Genomic DNA, 23,253 nt, shown 5'->3' on the forward strand with positions numbered 1-23,253 from the left:
AGTGTCCTGGCCCTCGTGAGAACTATTTGGAGTCGAGCTGCTTTGCTAAGCTTCTTTGATATTGTTATGAGCTGAACTATTTCCAGCAAATTTAAAGCCCAAGCAACAGTAAAGATTGCACATAGAGGACCTTACTAATCACCATCATGTCTTTGTCTATGTAAGTTTATTTTGTGAGCTGTCCAGGTAATTAAATATTTTTAAAGACTTTTAAACACTACATTATTTCTAAATACCTTTATGAATACTCACTGTGATTTACTGATATTATTCTTACTATCATTATTGTTGTTTTATTTTCTCTCAGCTTCTACAACTTACCCTTCGTCTTTTCGAATCCCGTCTTGCACCTGAATATTACGTTATACGATATCTGCAAGGCTGACAGGATACAGCTGTATAACTGACACATGCCCTAATCCACACTCCATTACTTTGCCTGTATCTAATAGGCCAGGGCCTGTCTCGTACGCATCCTCAAACCTGACCCTGCCGCTGTCTGCTCGTATATAACACATCAGGACATCTCCACAGTGCTGAGATGCACTTTGTCTCCATAACAGGGTGAAGCTGAAAGACGGCGTGACGTTTTTAGGCACGAGGGCCAGTAATCCTGTCCAGTGGACAGTCAGCCAGGACGTGAGGAGTGAGGGGCACAGAGTGGTCACCCTGCACTGCAGACGGAAGGACGCCAGCGTTGGGCCAAGGTAAGCGCGCCTTCATAGCTTCCTCCAAGCACCATTCTCCACGTTAGACCACTCATTTCAGGAATGCCCTAGTAGAACTTCTTCAGAAGCTTCTCGCGCCAAAGTTCTCAGTATGGGATTTCAGCCTAAGGCGAAGTGAGAGTAACGTCGCTTTCCTGGCTGAGGCTCTGTCGTGGATTTCGGAAAGTTGTTCATTCAAAGTTTTCATAGGGAACTCGGAGGGATCCAAAATGTATTTAAACATGCAATGAGCTGCAGATGAAGGCTCTCCTTTCCCATATGCTGGGGCCTTTCTAGCTCTCCACGTCTGAGACTCTCGGTTGCATGGCCATTCATCCAGAGCTGTGCAGTTCAGACCCCCCTGTGCACTTCCTAACTCCGCCTCATAAAGGCACTTCTGGCCTCTGCCAGCATCCTAAATCTGCTGCTTTGACTGCCAGCACTGCTGTCCTGGCCACTCCACCCACTCATTGGGGTTATGACTGGACTCTTTTTGACTGACAGATGTGCTCTCTGCTCTTATAGGTCATCCATCTTCTCCTGGGTTTCATCCTGATGGCATTTACATACATAAATTAATTTGATGAATATGCAAAAAAAAAAAAGAGCCCATTCCACTGACTGATTGAGGGATGAAAAAATCTCTGATGTTAATTAAGTGGAGATCATCGTGCTTCACATTGTCTCGTCAAGATGCTAATACTTTAGAATGTCCTGACATGTGTCAGTTTGTAGATTAGCTTTACGGGATGATGACATGCAGGGTGCTGGAAATCATAACCGCACTCTTATTTTCGGCTGAAAGAGGAAAAAATGATGAACATTAACACAATCTGTTTCTTTGCCTCTAGTACCTCATATAAATCATATTCTAATAAAGCAGGATTATTTGATTATCTTCTCTCATTGAAATTCGTATTCCACGTAATGTTTGGGCACCTCCAAAGCATTCCTGTTAGTCTGACATGGTTTCCATTATTGAAATTTTAGTCCAGTGGAGGCAGAATGATTCTGTTTTTATTGTACATGAGTTATTAGATATTTGGGATTCCAGCATAGGGCTTCACTTGTTTATTATAGCATCTCAAATATTAGCAGACGGCCCTCTGAGTTTGTAGTTTGTATTCAAACGCATCTCACATTACCCTCACTTTTTTTAAATCGTCACAACATAACATATGCTAGTCATCTGTACAGTGTCTCCCACAACTGCTTTAATATGCAGAGTACTCCCTTTAAACCATCAGTGGTGGAATTTCACAGTGCATGTGGAAAACATATGTGTTTTTATGAATTAGATTCTAACATGGAAGAGGTGAGCTGGAATGATCTCCGTGGTACACAAGGTCAAGGGATGATCAGAACATGTCATTGGTTCTGTTCTACAGGGAGAAAACCTCAGTAATGAGTTCATGTACAGCCTTTTTAGGTTTTTCCTCCCAGGCCACTAACAAGATTTAGTTCAATCTGTCTTTTTATTCCCAGATAACAGAATTCATTACCATTTTCTTGTCTAAAACTACCAGTAGATTTTGACAGATGGAAGTCTCTTATTGCAATAAGATGTACACTGCTGCTGGTACTTTTGAAAATATGTGACTTGTGTATGCAAGAAGCTTGTGTATACAGTAAAAGTCGCATTAAGTCTTACTATAGTGTCGATAATTGCACCATTCGATGTATACAGTGAAGTGGATGTGAAAGATTTGTTGACACTTGCAGTTGCAGACAGATACGTTCTGCGTGTTTAAATGACCGAAACACGCATTTCTGCTGCATCGCTTGAGAACACAAAATTATCCAGCGTCTCACACATAGGCACAAGTACATGCACAGACACGGCACAGAAGGAAATGGAAAAGCATTTCAATGGAGTCAATGATGGATACAGTGACGAAATGACAGATATTATGGTTATTTGCCAGTGAATATCAGATTCACTGTGGCCCATGTGTGACAGAAGAGAGTTTGAAGTGCCTAGTGGTCCCAAAAGGCCCAAGCAGAAGGACTTGGCCTGTTGAGCCTCAGTCTTTCCTAGCTGTGGCCTGTTGAGCCTCAGTCTTTCCTAGCTGTGGCCTGTTGAGCCTCAGTCTTTCCTAGCTGTAGCTCTCCCTCCTCACCTCCGTCTGCCTCAGTCAACATTTCTGTGGAAAGGTTTTTACATTTATTTATTATTTATTAACTTATTTATTTTTGCACTCAAATGGTATGTGAAACGATCAGGTCAGTCCCTAATGGAGAGAGCACATGTGCCTCGTGTGGGATTCAGGAATCAACCTCCTGCTTATGCCACAGAGAGAGGGAGAGAGAGGGAGCGAGAGAGAGAAAGATGATGAGAGTGAGGAAGAGAGAAAAGGAAAGAATAGTCTTTCTCTCTCTTAACGAATAACACAATTATATATATATTATATTCTGTATTAAAACACAGAAAGGAAAAATTGTGAATAACAAAACATTTTAAAATACACAGAGAAAATAACCTGATAAAGAAAATGTAACATCGTAAAAAACAAAGTCAAGCTAAATGCAGTATTAAACATTTAAAGATTCTTTGTAAAAGTGTTTTTCAGGTTTTCAGGTATTGAAATTCAGAATCTTGGAGAGAAGCAGTGCCTTCCCCATGCGTTCAACCAGGTTTCTGGGATGACCGGAATATTGATTTTTGATTACTTGAGTGATCCAGCTAGAACATATCTAACAAGCCTTTTGCTAAGCTAGAGATGGGTGAGACCATGAAGACATCCCAATAAACAGCCCTCTGCCGGCTCCGGGCACGCTGGGCGTGGAGGTAATGGTGTGCTGAGAGGCGAACGTGTCCGGGCGGTAAGCACTTTTGTGCACTTATTGATTGAGCGCTGGAGAGCTGAGAGGCAGCGGCGTGTCTGTAATCCCTTGATGGGGCTCAGCTCAATGGCCCGAGCGCTAAGCCCCGGGGCCGTTCGTCAGCTTTGCCGCGCGAAGACGGGGATGATTCCTGCTTTAAGAACGTACACGATACACTTTCATGGCTTTATTTATGCGTTCCACTCGGGCTGGGTAGTAGGGATTAGAGTGGGCCTCACGCCTTTTGTTCTGTACGCATGCTTACCGCCGCGCGGGCGATCGCTAGGTCGGGAAGGTGCAATCTCAGGTGAGCAGACTCGTCTTCTCTCATTCTCCTCCCCTCTGCCTCTCTTCTTCTGACTACCCCCCCCACCCCCCTCCACAGCGCTGCGAGCTCGTCTGAGAATGTTCTGACGGTACACTCATGCGTTTAGCACATCCCTGTGTGGAGTGAATTGCAATAAATAAATAAATCTGAAAAGAATCCATGTACACAGTGGATGGTACATTGATACTATGACAGAAGAGTCCCACAAGGACTAGACATCACAAGACGTTTTCTGTTGTGCGCGTTTCTGTTGTGTGTGTGTGTGTGTGTGTGTGTGTGTGTGTGTGTGTGTGTGTGTGTGTGTGTGTGTGTGTGTGCGTGCGTGCGTGCGTGCGTGTGTGTGTGTGTGGTCAAGCATGCTGTTAAGTAGTTTCCTTATGTTTATCTCTAGCATGAATGACTGTTTCATTTTCTTACATCTTTTAGCTGGTATTTATTTTGAAGACCCTCCAGTACAGACTTCATGTGATTTATTCATGAAGACACAGAAAAGCTCCCATACGAATCATAACAGCAGAGGGAATCTGAATGGATTCTGGGACTTGTCTCACTCTCTCTCTCTCTCTCTAGTGGATTACAATGTGAGTCATTCTTTTTGTGCCTTGTTCACAACAGAGATGTTCACTTTTAAGACATCAGACATGGAATTGTGTGAATATGAGCCATAGGTATTTGGTTTGAATTCAAAGCATGTGAGAGTCCATCTGTCAGGCCCTCGGTCTGCCTGGGTTTAGATAAGAAATCTCTAACCTGAGGAATGCGTGATCAGGGACAGAGAGTGAATAGCCCACACACACACACAACACACAGGTGTCGGTATACACATACACACCCTCAAACACAAATCAAACATTCACCATAGCCAGTGAATTTTGATTATATTTTGATTTCCAGCTTGCCTCCCGGAGCATGCCCTCAGCCTAACGCTTTTAGCATGAGCTACATAAAATCACAGTTCCAAAGACTGTCAATCACACCGGCTGGGTTATAGTGCTGTCTGAGGCTGAATGCTAATTTGTAAAGCCAGCAGAACACAGCTGTCAGTCTCTGTTGCACTGGGCCTGGGTCTCTTTCTTCCTTCATTTCATTAAAGCCCTGCTTCTGGACCACTTAACGAGCCCGCTGACTTGGAGTTGACCCTGCTGTGACCTCTGTTCCTACCTCTGCCTCTCTGTTCCATTAATCTGCCAAGGACACTGATACTATACAAACACACCACACACACATCCATGTACTCTCTACCTGGATTCTCCCCTCCCTCCTTCCTCTTTCTCTCTCTCTCTCTCACACGCGCGCACACACACACACACACACACACACACACACACACACACACACACACACACACACACACACACACACACACACACACACACACACACAGCCACTTTGTCAAACCCTCCACCCCACAGGTCATCCTGACATCAAACTATTAACTGCTCTTAACAAACTCCATGTCCAGTGCAGCCAGCACAGACTGGTCACCTGCCACTGGGCCAGTTGGGAGTGCAGTTCTCAGCGCTGATTTATTCTTCTCTCCCTCTCGTTTTGATACTGTAGTCACTGACACTCATCCAATGAATTGTATCTGTATTCCTCTCTTGTATGTTCACTTTTGACCCTCAGTCACAAGTCACATGTAGCATCCACAGACCAAACCCAACACCAAGCCTCACCTCCCCAGAACACCACCCATGGCCGCTGGCTAGAACACTCCGCTCCATGCCAGGATTCAAACGCTGAGGAAGCCGTGGCAGTAATAAACACATCCAGGCGTTTTATCCTAGCTTTTATCTATTTAATGTCTCACTTGGGTCTCACTACAGTACCTTGATGGTGTGATTCAGGTTTGTGTGTGTGAAGCAGGAGGCCTCTTGTTACCTCTTGTTTTTAACTCTGGAATAAAGTCCTACAATGGTAGTGAAGCGCTATTGTTGACATTGAATTCCTGTGCCTCACAGGCTTTCTGAAGTTGAATGGCTTGTAAGTACCAGGAACCTTATTTACTAGTAGGGACTCATTGCATGTATACATCATGAGTGAGTATGTGTGTGTGTGTGTGTGTGTGTGTGTGTGTGTGTGCGCACACGTTTGTGTGTGTGTGTGTGTGTGTGTGTGTGTGTAGTTCTCAGAGGCCTTGGCACTGTTAGTGCTGGTGATATGAACTGCTGGAGGATGGCGGGGATTAAATTGCCACCCTGGATTCGCACCCTCTGTCTTATCACATGAGGCCAGGCTGGCCTTTGCTGACAACCTTCTCCACTATCTCCGGGCTCTCGGCTGGCAGAGCAACCACCAGTGCCTCTGCTGCTCCCACCGATAAAGGTGGAGAGAGGGAGTCATTCCGGGTGAGCTATGGGAGCAGAGAGGGGAGAGAGGGAGCTCTCGGAGAGACAGCCAGAGCATGGCACCGACGAAGGAGTGTGTGAAGTTGGCCCCGCCTCCCAGGGGCATGGATGAATCACGCTGGAGATACAAGCAGTTCTATTACATTAAGAGGAGGGACAGTTATTTGCTAGAGTTTTATTAATGATGCCAGAGCCCATAAATAAATTCAATTTTCAAAAAATACTTCATACGCTTTGCCCAGACCATGTTATGGCTTGTTTATTATTACATAACTGTGAAAGGCGTAATACATTCAAGACTCCTACACCACTCCTGCAAATTAAATAACATGATCGATGAATTAAATCCATCAGCTGATAAGACCTCCCATGCTTTTAATAGAGATCTCTAATTTTATCTGGGATGGAGGGTTGTCATCTGGGTATTAGGGTTTATATAAATATGCACACAAAGACTGCTGCAAAGACCAAGACAGCAAATAAAATGGAAAAAGCATGATATTAAAAACAAGCCAGAAATAATTATTCTGAGATATATTATTCTGAGATATATTTTAATCTGGGGATAAATTTAGGATTATTGTTTGGTCAAGCAACTGTTAAAAGAACAGATTAAAAACACATCCATGTTCACAAATACTGCTGTTATAGAGAGGTAATCTCATAGATTACGTGCATCATGCGGAAATAACTAGAGGTCTACTCCTGAAGGATACAACACTAATGGCTTTCGTTTCTTAGAATGTGGGCTTCAGTCAGTCATTAAAATTCTGAGAACTGCTGATTCTTCTGCACAAATTGGTTTGCGCTTTGGGTTGTTTGATTTAAACTCAGTTTACTGTGGTTGGCATGAGGCTTATGGCCTTGTACTTAAAACCCTGCAACTGATTGGATGTCACTGTTAGTGTACTTGTATAAATTAGCATAATACCCTTTGTTCAAATTGAGGAACCCACGGAACCTCCAGGGCAAAAAGTAGTGCTTTTCTGTGAATATTTCCATACTGTGATTTAACAGTGACTCAAAAAGAAGCTGTTGCACGCTATTATAGTAATGATGTTTGTTATGTGTTGGAGCAAAGAAGAGATTTTTTCTTCTCTGGTTCTCAAAATAAATATGTCCTTGTGTGTTCCCACGGAGCAGACGTGAGCTCATTTCCTATAATAAAGCACACACACTATGATATATTAAAATGTCTTCCTTTTCTCTGAGCTGGGAGGCTTTTCCATATGTTCTCTCCTGTATCGACTGTCTGCTTCTTTGCTGAAAGGAAAATGCACATTGCGAGTAAGAGTTTTGCGTTGTGCAGAAACACCCCTGGCCAGTATTACCATACCCGCAGAACAATCCATCAGCTTGAGCTAAATTGTACATGTCACTCCCGCACTATGTACACATGCATAATGAGCTTATGAATGTGGCATTGCTGCATGGCAGTGCTGCAGAAATCTGCATACGTGAAACGGCACATCCCCAAATTACATTTGACTTTGCTTGAGCACATTAATCAGAGTAGAAATAGCTCCACAGCCGAATGTGGGCGTACTAGTGTGCCCATCTGTCCAGGGGACTGAGGTGAGTCCTGCTAAGTGCATCTTTCAGCAAATATATTAAAATAGGTAACAATAATAGGTAATCATTTGGTGTTTGAGTGCATCTCTCTCTCCCTCCCTCCCTCCCTCTCTCCTCTCTCTCTCCCTCCCTTGGCTGTGTGCACCAGTCACAGCCAAACAGATATTTGAAAGGCTTGAAATCCCAGGAGTGGCAAATGAGATCGTTTGGAATAGATGATTCGGGTGGTTAGAGCGAGTCTCAGAATAGATCTGCTGGACTGTCTCCAAAAGAGAGAAACACTCTTCCACGAAACGTGACCGTGAGGGGGGGGTGGACAGGGGGGTGGGGGACAGTCAACAGCAGTTAAATAACAGAAGCAACACGAGGAGTCACGTAAGGAGAGGGGTAGAAACAAGCTCACTACACAATCTCACTCCGCAAACATTTGGCTCATTTTCTCGATATTTTCTTAATGATGCCATGCGTCTGACGGAGGGATGGTGTCAGTGCAGGATTGCAGGGTCTCTCAAGCAAGCCTGCCTCAGAGCGTCGTGTTCATCTGACTCCTCAGTCGATAGCTATCAGACTTCAGGTCACCGACCTCCCCCTGTTAACCGTGCACGCTATTATGCGAACTTTTCTCTCTCGCTCTTGAGTTTATCCGTGTAATGTTTGTTTTCTCTTCTGTAATGATGACTTTTCTTTCTGCACTGGAACCCTGCCGCACCTCGCAGCAGACCAGACACATTGAGCACTGAACTCTTTTTAAGGGATGCCGGCCACCCGTTGTTTTATGGCGATGACTCCAGAAGATCCAATCAGACGAGTGCATGATGGCCGATCTCTTAAGACCACAAGTATTGATCTAGCTCTACTGGCTACCAAACAGTAGTCAGCCTCCAGAGACCAAACAAATGAAATCAATGTCAGCCGATCAGCTTGCACTTCAAACAGGTGTGTGGGTATGTGTGACAGCTTTATCCCTGGAGTGTGCGTTTGTGGATGTCATCTTGTGACATGTTTGTGGACATTGGCTTGTAATGGCACAGGTGTGTGACAGAGAGACCCTTTGGGGAAACGTGTATTGTGCTAGGTGATCCAGTTCTTTAAAACCCTTTCAGGACTGATTTTCTCAGCAGTTCTACATTTGGCGAGGTTTGAAATATCTAAATGTCAGTGTTCTAATTACACAGTTGTGACAATGCTGCCGAAAAAGTAAATTATGGTTGAGCACTTCTAAAAACTTTGGAACTTTTTTCCACCCTCGGTGTCAGGGCTTGGAAGTTCAGCAGGTGCATAACAATCTTATGCTTCTTAGTATTCCTCCCGTAGCACTGAGTGGCAATGCACACCAAGCGATATCATGTTTCCTAACTGGAGGGAAACCGAAGGCATGAAAATATGAAGCACATGGCAGTGGAGCTAATCCAATTAAGACAAATGGCTTGTGGAGAAAGTGGGAGAGGCTGGGCGCCATCAGCATGCGGCGCTCGCTCCGACGCGCGTGCAGCAGGGCGGGAGGCACGCTCACGTCCTGCGCGCGGGGCACATTCCCGCGCTTAATTACCGCGGCTCCGCGGAGAATTTGAGCTGCGTGCGTGCGCAGCGCGAGTTAGAACGTCGCTAATTACCACGGCGCGATACCTCCCGTCAAGGTAACATAATGGGAGTGAGCCCACGTTCGCTGTGTTTGCAGGCGCTGTGCTCTCGCCTCATCCGTGTTAGCGAGCGGGCCTGAAGCAGAACCGGGCGGTGGGTTGGATGGGGGGGGTGTCGTCAGTTTAACTATTCATCAGTACAGCTGCAGCAAAAGAAACTTACGCAGACCCACATAAGCACGGGGTCGCTAAATGTTTAATGAGTCGGCATGGAATTCGGCCTAATTCGATTAGAGCCTTTCAGTTCAGCAGTCTTCAGTCCCGCTTTTCGTCTCGCTCGCGCCTCTGTTGCGGGAAACGGGGACCGTGAGGGGGGCGGAGCCTCCCGCAGACTCGGCACGCGCGCGCCGCCGAGGTTCGCCCCGTCTGGGTCTGTCGGCGCCTCGAGGGGACGCGAAATGACCCGATGAGTCAGAGCTCCGTCGAGCCGGTGCTAAGTTACAGACGGCACGCTGAAGTGGAGCGCTCCAGTCCACGGTGCGCGTTTGAAACCCTGATAGCTGTGAAAGTGTGATAACACCCCTAAATGCAACCGCAGGCCTGATCTTAGCTGGATTACAGAGTCACTCCCCTCTTTTTGAGCTCCTGCTTTCCAAGGGCTGCCACTGTTAACGCAGCTGCACGCGCTGTAGCGGCTCGCGCTTCCTACATCTATTAAGCACCTCAGTGACGAACGCTAATCAAATCATCTGCAAAAGCGCAATGAATATTGCATCAGTGCCTCAAGGTCCATGGGATGATGGACTACAGATGGTTTGGGTGATCATCCGCTTTAAGTTTTTACACACCTGGGAATTTGCACTGCACACTGTTCCAGAAATCCATCCATAAATTCAGCAGTCCTCGAAGCGAGATACCTTCCTGCTTATGTACGGTAGGGGGGCACTTACAGCCATTAGAGGGAGAGGGTATCTCAGTAACGGATCAGTCAGGACTGACTGGCATCATATAAGCCAGTGGTCTGTTAAAGAGTTTAGCCCTGTACTTTGTGGATAACAGATAGGCATTATTTCACAAGTGCTGTGTTAATGTATGCACTAGTGGACATGGAGAAAAACGCCTCGGCTCTGTGCTCTGAGCAAATCTCTAGGCAAGCACCGCATAATGAGAGGTTGAGCATGAATGATTACCACTATATATTGCCAACAATGCACTTTCAGAGTTGTCAAACTACAATGTAATTTATTCTGTGGATATGCAGAAAAAAAAAAAAAACAAAACAAAAAAAAAAAAACCGAAAGAAAGTCCTGTGGGGAGAAACAGTCTAGCATACATGCCATTCTGTTGTTTAAAAGCATTGTTGGTTGTTGTTTGTGTCTTTACTTACCACCTGCTGGACCATGATGAGGTGTACTCTGTATGAGCGGAGCTGGGACATGTATGTTTGACAGCTCACTAGATTTCAGAATATCTGGACCGATCGATAACCACATGTGCAAACACATGCATCACACTAGAAATGGTACTGGGAGAACCTGGCATACTTACATATATATTGGCATTTATAAAGCTATTAAGTCCAAGTGCTTATCAGACACTTAGCATGGCGTCAATAACAAGCCATTTTGTCAGTGTTTTCCTCTAGGCCGTTTTAAACGAAGCACTGTAGCTCTCTTCCTATATGTAGTGATGTTCAACCTTCTGTGCTATGGCTACAGTACAGAGGTTTCTTTAAAAAATGAATGCTGGGTTAGAATTCCTGTGCCAGCTCTGTGATCGAGTTTCAGCCTGTTGGGGGTCCTGAGTGCATGTTACTACCTCTTAGTGAGAGAGGGATAGAGAGAGAGAGAGAGAGAGGGATAGAGAGAGACTGGACGATGCCTCAGCAGGAGGACCAAGACCAGCGTGGTTCTCCCCCTTCAGCGGTACACGTGTAATGCCATCTGCACAGCGGAGGTCATTCCCAGCGTCGCTCCAGCCCGTGCCTTTCATTCCCTCCGAGCTCTAGGGTGCCGACCATGACGGCTTTGTAGTCAAATGCCTTCCGTGGTTTTGATAGATCATTGTTGTCATCGCTGAGTAAAGCAACACCATGCGTGAAGATCTCCACCCTGCCCATGGAGAGCCGGCCTGGCTTTGCCGTCCTCCTCCCCCGCCTCTGTTCTTCTCATGCATGCCATTCATGATGAGAAGGAAATGCTCGGAAACACAGCGGCGTCTCGTGGGGGGGCGGCGGGGGGGTGTTGGGGGATCTGTTTCTGCTTTCTCTGTTAAGAACTCTTTTGGAAAATATTTTACTTCCAAACTTTACTTTTGTTGCTTTAAATTTTAACCTCCCTCTCTGTCACTGGGTTCGTTACCATTGTAGTTGTGTATTTCAGCAGAAAGTCTGGGCCTAGCACTGTGCTGGAACGCTCACGCAAATGCGTTCCAGTCAATGACTTTCTTTTGCTCTTCTGGTGTGCTCTTAAGACAGATTTTGATATAGTGCTGTATTCATCCTGAAGATAAAGGCTCACATAGCAGTCTTGACTCTCAGACACTCCAATGCAGAGCCCTCACTGAGGCGTTCTTGAAGAAAAATCCATTTTCACATAGTCACTTTTTTCTTCAGTGCTGCAGTTTTCTTTCTCTATCTCCATCAGTCTGTTATTTTTTTTTTCATTTCAGAAGTGTTGTCACAAATCTGATATCCTGATGCCCACAGGTGCATATCTGAGAACGTTACTCATATGGGCTGTGGCAAACACAAGTGTGGCCTAACCTAGGTGTTGGTGAAGGTCTGTGCTGGGCGTTTCTGTGTATTGTTATTCTGTGTCAAGCGGGTGGAAGGGCTTGTGAACCAGCAGCGTTAGGCTGTTACTCTGTTGATCTGTCAGACATGGTCCTCATTTCGTAGCAGTCTGTATGTAACCGATTTAGTCAGCACAGCACCCTCTACTGGCAGTCGGAATCGTGTACAGACCCCCTCCACTCTAAGCAGATTGAGAGCACCGTAAGAGTAAATGGCGTGAAGAAGTTACTGTCTGTTCGCTGTAAATGTCAGCTATAAAGAGTTTTATGAGCTAACACTCTTCATGCCACTGGCCTGATGAGGAGTGTGAGGACCAACCACGGACGGCTGCTATTTAACCAGCTCTGTTACGCTGGACTATAGCCATGTTCTAACGCATTCAAGCCTGTGTCTCCGCTAGAGTAGGTGGGTGTGCTTACTGGCTCGGAAGGGTTAGTGGAAGTTACACTATAGACGTTTCACTTACAATGTTCTAAACACAAATAGATTAAATCTCAAAAAAACAAATCTCATCTCCAAGATCACACTGTGAAGAATTAGATATTTTTAGGTTTTCAAAAATCAGTGCATGCAGGACATTTTGTCATTTTTGTCAAGGATCTGTAATAGACTGAAATGAAAAAGGGAAAAACAAAAGAACGCTCGTCTGAGTTCTCTTTTCTCTGCTCCGTGTTGTAAGCGCTGGGATATCAGATGATCGTGTTGACAGGTGAAATCTGGTGAAGCCTGAGAACGCACAATTACTTTTATTATAATATCACGCTTCAGATGAGTGTCAGCAAAACAGACATGGATGTCTTAGGTTTGTTTTAGTAAATATATAAATATACTGTTGAACAATTTCCATGACACTAAATTGTGTCAAAAATTGAGTGTCAAAAATAGAAGTGGCTCAGACTTCTGAGAAACGGTCCACTGCCCCTTGCTGGTACTCTGGCTTGGCCAAGACTCCATCTCCCTCTGCCATTCGGAAGAGCAACTCCACCTCTGTGGTGTTTTTATGGAGTTGGAGCAGGCTGCAGTCTGGTGGAGGGTTCCAAAGCCAACAGAAGTGTGTGTGTGTGTGTGTGTGTGTGTGTGTGTGTGTGTGTGTGTGTGTGTGTGTGTGTGTGTGTGTGTGTGTGTGTGTGTGTGTGTGTGTGTGTGTGTGTGTGTGTTTTGGGGGGTGGGGGGCTGTTTGTGTAGGGAACAATTCAGGACCAAGGAAATATGTGTGTGTGTGTGTGTGTGTGTGTGTGTGTGTGTGTGTGTGTGTGTGTGTTCATTTATGGATGGAGGGGAGACCTTTTCAGGACAAAGGTTGAAAAAGTTGCTAAAACCAAAAAGGTCTCGGGGAGCTTCAGCCGTGCATGTCTTACTTTGCAGATAATTTACCAGATTCTACCAGGTGTGAATTGCAATTCCGTATTCACCCTTTGTTATTTTGAATATTTCATATGCGATTTTGTTTTAACGAAGTACCATGGTGTGGAGAGCACCCAGCCTGATCAACCTGGGGCCTCAGCAAACAGAATGAGTTTGGTTTTATTCATTGTTTTTCTGCTTTGTTTGCATTACAATCACCAAGGAGAATGTTATGCTCTGCTTTGGAAAGAAATCTTTTCTGAGAAGAGTGTTTTGGCACCAGAACAAAAGTAAATTGCTTTTTTTTTCTGCAACTGGGATATGTTTTTCATGGAGCTGGAATAATGGGAGTAAACATGTATTGCTCCAGAGAGTGTACCCATACACATGCACACACACACACACACACACACACTCACGCACACACACACTCACGCACACACACACACACATACACGCAGCAATCAGTCAAGAAAAATAAATACAAAGTCAAAGATCTAAGATCTTATTGGGTTGTTGTGCTTAGATTTGTTGTTAGCTCCTAATAATTTTCTGTAATCTCTCCAAATGAAAGTGGTATAAACTGAAACCAAAGCAATCTATTTGAGATTGCAATTAACTGAATATGTGGATGCATATTGTGTGTGAGGGGGGGGAAATCTGTTTTAACTGTCTTATCTGAACAAAACCTTAGTGCTGGAGCAAAGTCTCAACTCGCCCACTTCCAATGTGCCTACGGCAGGATGGAGTCAGGCTACCAGAAGGTTCTGCAGGTGGACCTGGAGGTGAACGGCCTTCTGGATCCCCTGGGCACGCGTTCGGTCAGATGGCAGGTGGAGTACCCCATATCCCGCACGCTGTCTGAGGAGATCCTCACTCTCATCCGGCTGGCACCGCAGGAGCTGGGAGGCATCGTGCCACTGGCCATGGTGAGTGGAGCCCCTCCTCTCACTCCATGCATGTTAAATTGGTGTGTGTGTGTGTGTGTGTGTGTGTGTGTGTGTGTGTGTGTGTGTGTGTGTGTGTGTGTGTGTGTGTGTGTGTGTGTGTGTGTGTGTGTGTGTGTGTGTGTATGTGCGCGTGTGGGTGGTTGGGTTCAGTGACAAAAAGAAAGAGACAGAGAAGAAAGAAACAGAGTGTGTGGTTGTGACTGGTGTGGACTGTGAAAATGCATATTAATTGTCTCCAGAGTAGGTCTGCTGTGGACACACACACACACACACGCACACATGCACACACACACACTCACAGCATGAATTCGACTCTCTTTGCATGCGTGGACACTTCTGCTGTATTGATCAGCCCCACTCTGCTCTGATGTCTTTGTTCTGCGCTTTAGAGCTCACAGTCCTGGAATCTCGCACACCGGGGGATGAATCTCCCTCTCATGATATTCCTATTATTTTTGTAATGTTTTCACTTTGATACATTACGTGGGAGCTGTTGTACAGGAGAAGCAGGCGGGATGAGGCGTACGTGCTGACACTACCGCCACACTAACTACCGTGTGTGCACATTTTAATTAACACTGATTTAGCTAACAGAACAGAAGATCCCTTTCATGATTGAGAAGGGTATTGAGTTGGAGCCAAGAGCAATCTCCTAAAAAGGGAGTGACTTTAGAAACTTAAATGTGATTAGACAATTGTTATTTATTTCACGAATTCTCTTTATAGACACATTCATTTGTCTTTGGCACAGATCAACATTTCTCTTGATTTCAGAATGGGAAGTTTGCGTCATCTAAGGAAACCACTGAATGAATGAAGTTAGGAGTGCCACAGAAGCCATGGAGATAGTATGGAGTGATTCTGCACTGGCTTTTAATAGGCTAGTAGGAGCTAGATGTGATTTTCATTTTGCTGTCAGTCATCGGCTGCTCCCATATCTGGCGTCGACCACCCACATGTGGAAGGAGTCGATGTCCAACTTTGGTGTCTTCTATCTATCTCTCCCTCTCTGTCATATTTACCAAAACCTGTCTACCTGTTCTCCTGTCTTCATATGCAGGTATCGGGCTGTACATATGCATAACGTACACGCATATACACAGTGCTGGCTGTCATCCTATTGTGTGTGTCATGAGTTATTACTGTCTGATTCACATATAGTTCCTACGATTTTACTCTTTGCCGTTTGTAGAGAGTCTCATAAGGATCTCCGACAACAATCAGAAGGAAAAAGTAGTGCTATTGCTCAAAGACGTGCAAAAAACACACACACAAACAAACCTACATGAATACACACACACTCTTATTTACTGGCTGAAATGAGTGTCTGGCACTCTGTCCCTTTGCCCATGCCAATGGCGCTGCTGTAGCCCCTTGTTAAAGTTGATCATGTCCTTGTTAAGCATCGGTCAGAGGCTCAGCCTCAGTCACCGTAGGCAAACATACTCCGTTCCTGTGAGATCCCCAGCACAAATGGCATGGAGAAAAAAAAACAACAACCCAAGACAGCTCACGTTATCGAAAGAGAAAGACCGATCTGGGCTCCTGGACGCACGGCAATTTGCTTTTCACTTTTTTTTTGCTGGCACCTGTCTCTGTCATTAGAACAGACGGCCATCAACGCCCTGGCCCTCAGTGTACCGCAACTACCGCCATTAAACTGGCCCAGCGAGGCCAGCTAAGGAGCCGAGGGCCAGTCCATTATGGCGGCCGGGAGCCCGAGCGCACCACCGTTCGGCGCGATGAGGCGACCTGGTGCCGTCTCCCACAACCCGGACGGAGGAGAGTGCCTGTCCTGCCACGGCGCTGTTCTGGGCCCGTCACCACCTCCTGCTCTGAGACGAGGCCGCGTGTTCATCAGGGGTTTGGCGCCCCTGCTCCAGCGTGCTGTGCGACACCGACGTTGTGCAGAACTGCAGGAGGGGGATCAGCTCGCCACCTTCAGCTCACAAACGAGGGGCGGCTCTGTTCGCATTTACCCATGCACCATATTCTCACAATGCAGGAAACCTGCTCAGAGTTTCTGAAACGCACCAGTTCTCTCTCTCACCACCACACATCCATCCGGGCCCCAGTCTCCAGCCTCGAGTCTAACAACTCGCGCGCCAAACCTGCATGTGCAGTCTTTTAATAGGGTCCTCCGTCTTTCTGCAGGCGGACCACGGCTCGTGCAGAGCTGGCTTCGGCGCCAGTCCGCTCAATCCTCCCACGCTTAGCTCCCGATTTGCTTGGGGAAACAGATAATCACACGGTGCGCTGCCCCTTCCAAACTGCTCCAGATTTCAGCGTGGATCTGTTTTCTTTGGCTGAGGGGCCAGAGCCTCCGGCCTGGGTCATCCAAACACGTGGTGACGCTGTGTTTACCTCCTCTGCGAGGAATACCTCCTCTTTACCTCCTCGTTTTTCAGGAATGCATTCAACTCGCATGACAAACGTTCACACGGCAGACGGAACAGCCGTGGTCTCCTGGCCGTGCTCTTGAACGGGGGTTCATCATATCTGTTCTGCCACCAACAGCAGAGGACTTTATTACCGCCAAAAAAAAAAACAATGACCCATCTCGCTATTGTAAATTTATTCCCCTTTATTTCTGAAAGTGCAGATCCTTCTCTCGTTAAGACGTCCACGGTGTTCTCTTATTAGGCAGTGGTCTTGCAGTGAAAGGCAGCACGCTCTAAAGCCACTCTGACTCTGCTCATTATTATTGCTTTATTTACCGTGGAGCCGAGCATTTCTCCTCCAGTCCCCGTGGTGCAGGGCCGCGCGGCAGACGTAATCAGAGCGAAAAATCAGGAGGATTGGGGGGGTAGAGAGAGAGAGAGAGAGAGAGAGAGAGAGAGAAGCTGAAAGTAAAAGAAGTGTAGCTTTGTAGAAGCAAGCATGTGTGAGTGCAGAGGCTGAGAGATGAAGACGCAGCCAGCAGAAGGTAATTGTACGTGGCGTCTGGCTGCAGTAAACCTGCTCTCTGCCATTGGGGCTATGGGGATCAATCAGCCGATCAGTCTCCCCATGCACTCCCTTATTACCTTCAACGTCTTCCATCTCTCTGGTTCTGTTCATACTCGCTTCTCTCTCTCTCTCTCTCTCTCTCTCTCTCTCTCTCTCTCTCTCTCTCTCTCTCTCTCCCTCTCTCTCTCTCGCCACAACCCTCAGCAGGTGTTGCAGGCCCATCTTGCACAGACCCATCCCAGCCATCTTAAACAGCCTGTGTATTCATCATCACCGCTGTGCTCTGGCCCTGTTCACTCTGTGTCTCCCTCCGCCCCTCCGCTTCATCAGCGTTCATGAGACCAAATACAGCCAACAGCGTATGTCTAGAGCGTTTTAAGTGTTTTTGAGAACGGCGGCAACAGTTTGGCATGTAATCTCACATTTGTCACTTTGTCTGACATGCAATATATGCGTGGAGACACTCTTGGCATGAAATCGAGCTTCTCTAAGTCAGATGCACAGATAATTTCCCTGGCAGTGTTTGTCGGCCTACACGAGCTCATGCTCTCGTATATGTGCTTTTTTACACACTGTACGTTTGTGACCTAAAGATTCGTGAAAGGAAAGGTGTGAAACTGGCTCGCCGTGTCTTTGGCCAGCTGCAGCCTGGCATCGTGCCCCCGATTCTGCTTCTGTTGGCACCTGCACGCACACCACATCGCAGGAGGAAACACAGAATCACACGCAACCTGGCAGTAAGGGAGACAGTAAATGAATATTTAAAGAGAAAAACTGGAATTACACACTTTCAATAGTACAGCATTCAAAGGCATTCATAAACGTATTAACAGCATTCTCCTTCTGGCACTGGCTTCAGGGTCTGCTTTAGAACTTGTGTTCAGTTCTCTTCGCACCCATTGTAAACGGTTGTGACTGCATTCTGTTAGAAAGTCTTTCTGTGATCAGGTCTTAAAGAATTTATTGTACATCAAAGAATTGAAACCTGTAGTTGCTTGGCACCAGGGTTCTATGTTTTCCTTTAAATATTTTAAATTCTATGCAATTTTTACCGATTATCTAAAAATGTATCTCTGACATTATAATCTTTGTTACTATATTAAAGTGTACTGATTTATTTATTTTTATTACTTTAAACCCATTATCTGTCATAGTTTCTGAACCCCTTCCAGTGTCTGAGTGGCTACCAAGCTCCCACAAGGACCTCTGTTTTCTCTGAGCAGACTCATGAATAACTCAGCAGATGTGTAAGGCTTGTTCATATAAACATGACCCTTCCCCGCGCTGCTGAGGAGGCCCTTTGCTGCAAAATGCCCTGTCTCCACACTCCCGACAGACTGCGCCAAAACACCCCGAGCGGCTACAGAGCGCTTATCGTCAGGGAGAGCAAAGCTCTTCGTAGCAGACCTGTGCCACTTTGTTGTAATACATTGGAATGCAGTTCCATAACGGGCAGTTTTGCATTTGTTTATTTTAAAATTTTGCCAAATATGGTAACCCCGCCTCCACCTTTGTAAATGACTGAAAAATATTAACAAAAACCCTATGCCGTGTTCATCTCAACAAAGTTGTTTCATTTTACATTTTTGAGCATTTAGCAGATGCTCTTGTGCAGAGCGACTTACAAAGTGTTTTGCCATCTGTTCACACAATGCATCCTAGATAGTACTGTAGATAGGTCAGAATAGATACTCAAGATACTCATGAATCAGACTACTACTAAAGTACAGGAATCAATACTATTACCTAGTATTGTAAATAAACATAGACTCAAACTTAAATGACAGGAAGTGCAAATATACATATACATAAATAACATACAATGTAAAGTACAAGGATAACAAGTGTTTTCTGTGGTGTTAGTGGTCATTTATAGTCCTCAACAAACAGGTGAGTCTTTAGTCTACGTTTGAAAACTGCAAGAGACTCTGCAGTCTGATCAGCTAACGGAAGATCGTTCCACAACCTCGGAGCCGGGACAAAGGTTTTGAGGTTTGACTTCCTTGAGACTTTAAGCATGGCGTTTCAGATTAGTGCTCGTTGGTTCGGATCGGGCTTTGACCACGGTCATCGTGTAGGAAGGGGCTAGTCAATTTTTAGGCGAGCATCAAGGCTTAATATGTGATGCGTGCTGCTACTGGAAGCCAGTGAAGAGAGCGCATCAGCAGATTGACGTGTGTGAACTTGGGGAGATCGAAGGCCGTGCTGCAGCATTCTGAATCAGTTATAGAGGTCTGATGACCCGTAGAGGAAGACCCACAAGTCTGGAGTTGCAGCAGTCTACCTTTGAGATGACAAGAGACTGCACAAGCACCTGCTTAGTTTCCTGTGAAAGAACGCGTCGAATTCTACATATATTGCAGAGGAGAAATCTGCAGGATTTGGTCAGTTTGAAAACATACACAGAGAAAGACAACCGGGTGTCCGGTTTTGTTAGCGCTCAAATTGCGTAAAAAAATGTAAACAAAAACAAGCTTGAATCGCACCCGACGTGTCACAACTGCAAGTGTTTTATAGTCACACGTTGCAAGGGAATGTGGGAAAAGACCCACAGTGCATCTAGGGTATGAACAGAGCTCATGGAACACAGCTCATTTGAAGCCTTCAAAGGAACGCTGGGACCATTTGATGCTGACGCTGTTGTGGGATGACAACAATCATGGAACCGCTGAGTCGATTAGAAGCGTTAAAAAAAGCGTGCGGGGTTTTATTCTGTGCTGCTTGGTGGATGTTTGATGGGGAGACGTAAGTGCAGGAGTCATTTCTCTTACTGCAGGCAGACTAAGATTCATGGAGTTTGACTGGGAATTCATCAAATCCTGGTGGACTGCGGCTTTTCTGTCTCTTGGATAAGGCCGGTTCCTGCATGTGAGAGAGGGCACTACACTCAGGGTCCCGGTGTACACATGGGTATGTGGTAAGCGAATGAATATTGCAGCACGGCTCGTGCTCTCTTGACTGGCCAAGGGTAGAATTTTGATATAGTATGATCCTTAAGCAGGGCTCTCTCAGCCAGGGGCTGTGGAGGTTATCCCAGGACAGGGTGTTCCCTGAACCAGTCTGACCAGGCCTGCAATGACCTGTTGATGTGGTAGAAGTAGCGCAGTGATTATCCCTCTAGTCACGGGGGCCGTCGAGAGGTATTCAGTCGAGCCAGTACCAGCGATGGCCTGCTAAACACCATGTTTCGTGTCTGTGCGCTATTACCAGAATCAATAACCATCTTCCTTTTTGCTCACTTTTGTGTCTGTACTTTTGTGGTGCTATCTCCGAGATCCGGAGCTCCACAAGGCAAAACTAACCGGGCTTCTGTGCAGGCGCGGGGTTGTGCGTGTGGATCCTGGGGAATCGCTAGCTTGGATCGATCGCTCTCTAATAGCACATCAGCCCCGTGGCCCGGGGCACGGGGCTACGGTCGTCTGCAGAGCGAGCCTGTACGTCTCACGCAGCCTGGCCCTGTACGTCTCACGCAGCCTGGCCCTGAATGGTGCGCCCCGCGCCCTCACACGTCATCACACGCCTACGCCCCCCGGCCGACGCCACGGTGGAGCGTTTTCCCATCGATTCACTTCTCTCAGGTGCGAGCTGAGCTTTTGGCTCACGCGGAGCTCGTGGAGGGTAAGCGTGCGTGGCAGAGCAGGCGTCTGCTGGCACACGCGGGCGCACGCGGCACTAGGGAGCGAGGCGTTTATCCACCGCTGAGCCACAGCCATGCAAACACATGAATTATGCGGAGAGCTCAGAACTGGCCCTCGGGAGCAGACGTCTGCAGGAGTTACCGGGCGTGCTGGGGAGGTGAGGGGAAGGAGGGGTGTCGTGTGAAGCCCCTGCCGATAAATCGGGCCTGGAGGTGGGGGTTGGGGTTGGGGGGGGGGGGGGGGGGTGCATGCGGCTGGGCAAGGAGCTGATCGGCTGCCTGCGCCGGTTCTCACGCCACCAGCGACAGTCCGACGGACGCCATAAATCTCACTTAATTTCAGACCCAAGGCCAGATGGGCCAGGAGATTGTGCTGCTGTGCTGTGCTGAATGCTAACTCAACCCTATAGCGCTAGCTGGCATGAACGTATAGAGTCGCCGCTCCCACGGCGTGGAGAATCAGGATACAGCTCTAATGATGCCACGCAGGGGCAACGGATCCTTGAGGCTCTCTCACCACGCAGGCTGACTCCGGGAGATTGAGCTCTGTGCATCAGGAGGATGAAATGACCTGAGGATGAAGGGAACTACACGCTCTCCTCGTGATGGGTTTCTTGTCAGTTATTTATCAATTTCCCCTCCACTCCTTGAACGTTTTGCCTAAAAGGTACCAGGACTTCAGCCTTTTCTCTCTGCATTTGATTAGTGCTGAAAACTGGCATCCGAAAAGTGGCATTAGTAGAGATGGTATGGGAGGCTTAGAGCTGCATTTATGCAGCAGTAGATATTTCAGCAGATGTCTTCAGCAGATGTCTTATGTTCCAACAGACCTTTTATCTGCTACGTGAGGACCAGTGTCCACGGGGGTTCATAGTATACATTCGTGAATATAGTCCACTGAAAACCTTTCGCCCTGGTGGAGCTATGTCATGGTTTTATAGTGCACATCTCTGTGCAAAACGTAGTGACATCACTCTGACAGGCGCGTGCCCACCCCCCCCCCCCCCCCCCCCACCCCCCCCCCCCCCCCCCCCCCCCCCCCCCCTCGCTCAGAGCTTTCCTTAATTTTCCGGTTAATCTTTGCGCTTGACGGAAAATTACATTGTTCGTTCGTAATAAACTGTGAACGGACGCGCTGACAGGCATTCGGAGGCAGCACGTGTGATGGACATTAGGCGGAATTCTTTGAATTCGTTTGGGGAGAAAAAGAGGGCAAGAGTTGAGCACAAGAGAGAGGGGAGTGTAGGGAGAGAGGGGGAGTATAGGGAGAGAGGGGAGTGTAGGGAGAGAGGGGAGTGTAGGGAGAGGGGAGTGTAGGGAGAGAGGGGAGTGTAGGGAGAGGGGAGTGTAGGGAGAGAGGGGAGTGTAGGGAGAGAGGGGAGTGTAGGGAGAGAGGGGAGTATAGGGAGAGAGGGGAGTGTAGGGAGAGAGGGGAGTGTAGGGAGAGAGGGGAGTAGGGAGAGAGGGGAGTATAGGGAGAGAGGGGAGTGAGGAGAGAGGGGAGTATAGGGAGGAGAGGGGAGTGAGGAGAGAGGGGAGTATAGGGAGAGAGGGGAGTGAGGAGGGAGGGGAGTGTAGGGAGAGAGGGGAGTGAGGGGAGTGAGGAGGGAGGGGAGTGAGGAGAGAGGGGAGTGTAGGGAGTGAGGAGAGAGGGGAGTATAGGGAGGGAGGGGAGTGAGGAGAGAGGGGTGAGTGAGGAGAGAGCGGAGTATAGGGAGGGAGGGGAGTGAGGAGAGAGAGGAGTATAGGGAGGGAGGGGAGTGAGGAGAGAGGGGAGTGAGGAGAGAGCGGAGTATAGGGAGGGAGGGGAGTGAGGAGAGAGGAGTATAGGGAGGGAGGGGAGTGAGGAGAGAGGGGAGTATAGGGAGGGAGGGGAGTGAGGAGAGAGGGGAGTGAGGAGAGAGGGGAGTATAGGGAGGGAGGGGAGTGAGGAGAGAGGGGAGTATAGGGAGGGAGGGGAGGGAGGAGAGAGGGAGTGTAGGAGGAGGGGATGAGGAGAGGGGATGTAGAGTGAGAGAGGGGAGTGTAGGGAGTGAGGAGAGAGGGGAGTATAGGGAGGGAGGGAGTGAGGAGAGAGGGGAGTGTAGGGAGTGAGGGAGAGAGGGGAGTAGTGAGGGAGAGAGGGAGGAACCGCGTTGAGCGTCTCTCCCTGCAGAATGTTTACCGGCGTCATTTTCCTAGTCCCAATAAATTAATGTTTTGACAGCAAATCAAACATGGA

At 47.2% G+C, this 23,253-nt stretch overlaps 1 protein-coding gene across 1 annotated transcript in view; it reads left to right on the forward strand.

The window, feature by feature from the left end:
* LOC143482017 (transmembrane protein 132C) overlaps positions 1-23,253 on the forward strand; it is a 91,018-nt gene that overhangs the window by 51,514 nt on the left and 16,251 nt on the right. Inside the window, exons 4-5 of the mRNA XM_076980263.1 lie at positions 564-707; positions 14,239-14,425. Of these exons, the coding sequence (XP_076836378.1) occupies positions 564-707; positions 14,239-14,425 (331 nt within the window). The remainder of the gene's footprint in view (positions 1-563; positions 708-14,238; positions 14,426-23,253) is intronic.

Source organism: Brachyhypopomus gauderio, chromosome 18 (genome assembly GCF_052324685.1).
Source record: "Brachyhypopomus gauderio isolate BG-103 chromosome 18, BGAUD_0.2, whole genome shotgun sequence".
Classification (NCBI taxonomy): Eukaryota; Metazoa; Chordata; class Actinopteri; order Gymnotiformes; family Hypopomidae; genus Brachyhypopomus; species Brachyhypopomus gauderio.